Source organism: Solanum pennellii, chromosome 1, assembly GCF_001406875.1.
Source record: "Solanum pennellii chromosome 1, SPENNV200".
NCBI lineage: Eukaryota > Viridiplantae > Streptophyta > Magnoliopsida > Solanales > Solanaceae > Solanum > Solanum pennellii.
Genome location: NC_028637.1, coordinates 100083489 through 100085226, shown reverse-complemented (window position 1 = coordinate 100085226; position 1738 = coordinate 100083489). Strand labels below are relative to the sequence as shown.

The 1738-nt window shown below is 33.7% G+C and overlaps 1 protein-coding gene across 1 annotated transcript in view; it reads right to left on the bottom strand.

Moving 5' to 3' along the window:
* Positions 1–595: 595 nt before the first annotated feature.
* The window catches only part of LOC107010785 (protein indeterminate-domain 12-like), a 4405-nt gene continuing 3262 nt past the window's right edge, over positions 596–1738 (bottom strand). Inside the window, exon 3 of the mRNA XM_015210066.2 lies at positions 596–1532. Within this exon, the coding sequence (XP_015065552.1) occupies positions 809–1532 (724 nt within the window). The 3' untranslated portion in view covers positions 596–808. The remainder of the gene's footprint in view (positions 1533–1738) is intronic.

Here is a 1738-nt window from a genome sequence, read left to right as displayed (position 1 = left end):
GCAGCTACTGTTCACGACAGCAAAACTGAAGCTGCAGGCCACCAAATCCAACTCTGTCAGTTCCTAATCAAAGATTGAGATGAAGATGATATGCTGTCCAAAAATCAGCTCAATCGGACAAGAAACGAAGCGGGAATCGCAATTTGAAGTTGGCTGTTAGGGCTGAATTTTGACTGCGAAAACTGCTCTTTCTCTCTTTTTGGCTGCTGAAAAAACTCTCTGTGTATATGAAAATAAGACCTAAATAGGCTTATATTTGCCTCATAAGAATGGGCCTATGGGCAAAAATGGGTTGGTCCAAATTGGGCTTTTATTTATCCACATAGGAAGGGAAAAAAGACCCATAACCCAACAATTTATACATAGTAATGTTTTTTATGTATGTATTGTAATTGTTGTACCTTCTTTAGTTAGTTCATATGTTTACATCTTCATTTTTTGAATTCTTTGAATTCCTTGAAAATCTAATTTTGTGACTACAGTATAAAAGGTGATAGAAAACATAAGTTCATTTTCAAATCCCACAAAAATATGTGTATATCTTATTCATATCGAACTTTTGTGAGATTTAAATCTCGCTACATAATTAGGGTCTATCAAATGCTGCTAATTTCTTTCAAAGTGTACATATACTACAGATTCATCTAAACCAGTAACTTTAGTTCAAACTGTATATTTTCATCAAGAAATTCATCGAATATATACAAATTATTACTTCCGAGTTCAATAATGAAAAAAGAAATAAAATTCCGAGCCTATAAACTTCGAATTGTAATTCCGCCCCTGTTTTCAGAATTCAGTAATTCTTTCAATCATCCCATATGGAGTTCACTCCTTGAATACTTTGGTGATTAACTTGTTGCTGTTCGAAACTCATTTCTTGTTGCTGCTGATGCATTTCATGTAAATTCCTGTGTCTCATTCCTCCTATCCCAAGAAAATCAAGAGTCAAGCTCTCCTCATTACTATGGCCAGCTTCTTTATTCAATATCCTCTGCTTTTCATTAAACAAACCAGTATTACTGTTATTATTATTATTAAACCACCCTTGCTCATTCTGCAATACTCTTGAAGACTTGAGATGATCATCGCCGTTATTTTGTAACATAGATCCACCAAATCCCTGCAATATGCTCCCTATTTGTGTTTCATTTTGATCATGATTATGATTACTTTGAAATGGAACTTGAACTCCATTAAACAGAGTAGAGTTCATGTTATTGCTCACTGTTGCACCCATTTGAGCTGCCTGTTGTAACAATGCTGTTGCTGATGACATATTCGACGAATTTGTTCCCAGCTGATTAAATCCAGAAGAAGAGGAAAACATGCTTCCTGCCATGTTTAAGGGCATTGAAGGAATTTTCATGTTTGAATTTCTGATTTGTGGCAAGTTCAACATTTGAGTAGTTGAAATAAGTTCAGGGCCAGTGGCTAAAGGTTGTGTGGTTGAAGCTAAAACTTGGTTTACTTTGTTGTTTTCTTCAGCTAGAGCATCACAAAAGGCTCTATGAGTCACAAAGCTATCCCTCCTGCATAATAAAATAGTCAATTACACGTAGTTATCTAATTAGAAATTAAAAATTAATTAAGGACGGTCTTAATGAGATTAATTAGTCTACGATCGGTTTAATATTTAAGAAGTCAACTGTTTGACCAAAGAAAATAGTAATGTTAAAAGTACAATATCAAAAGCGCATATATATATATATATATATATATATATATATATATATAT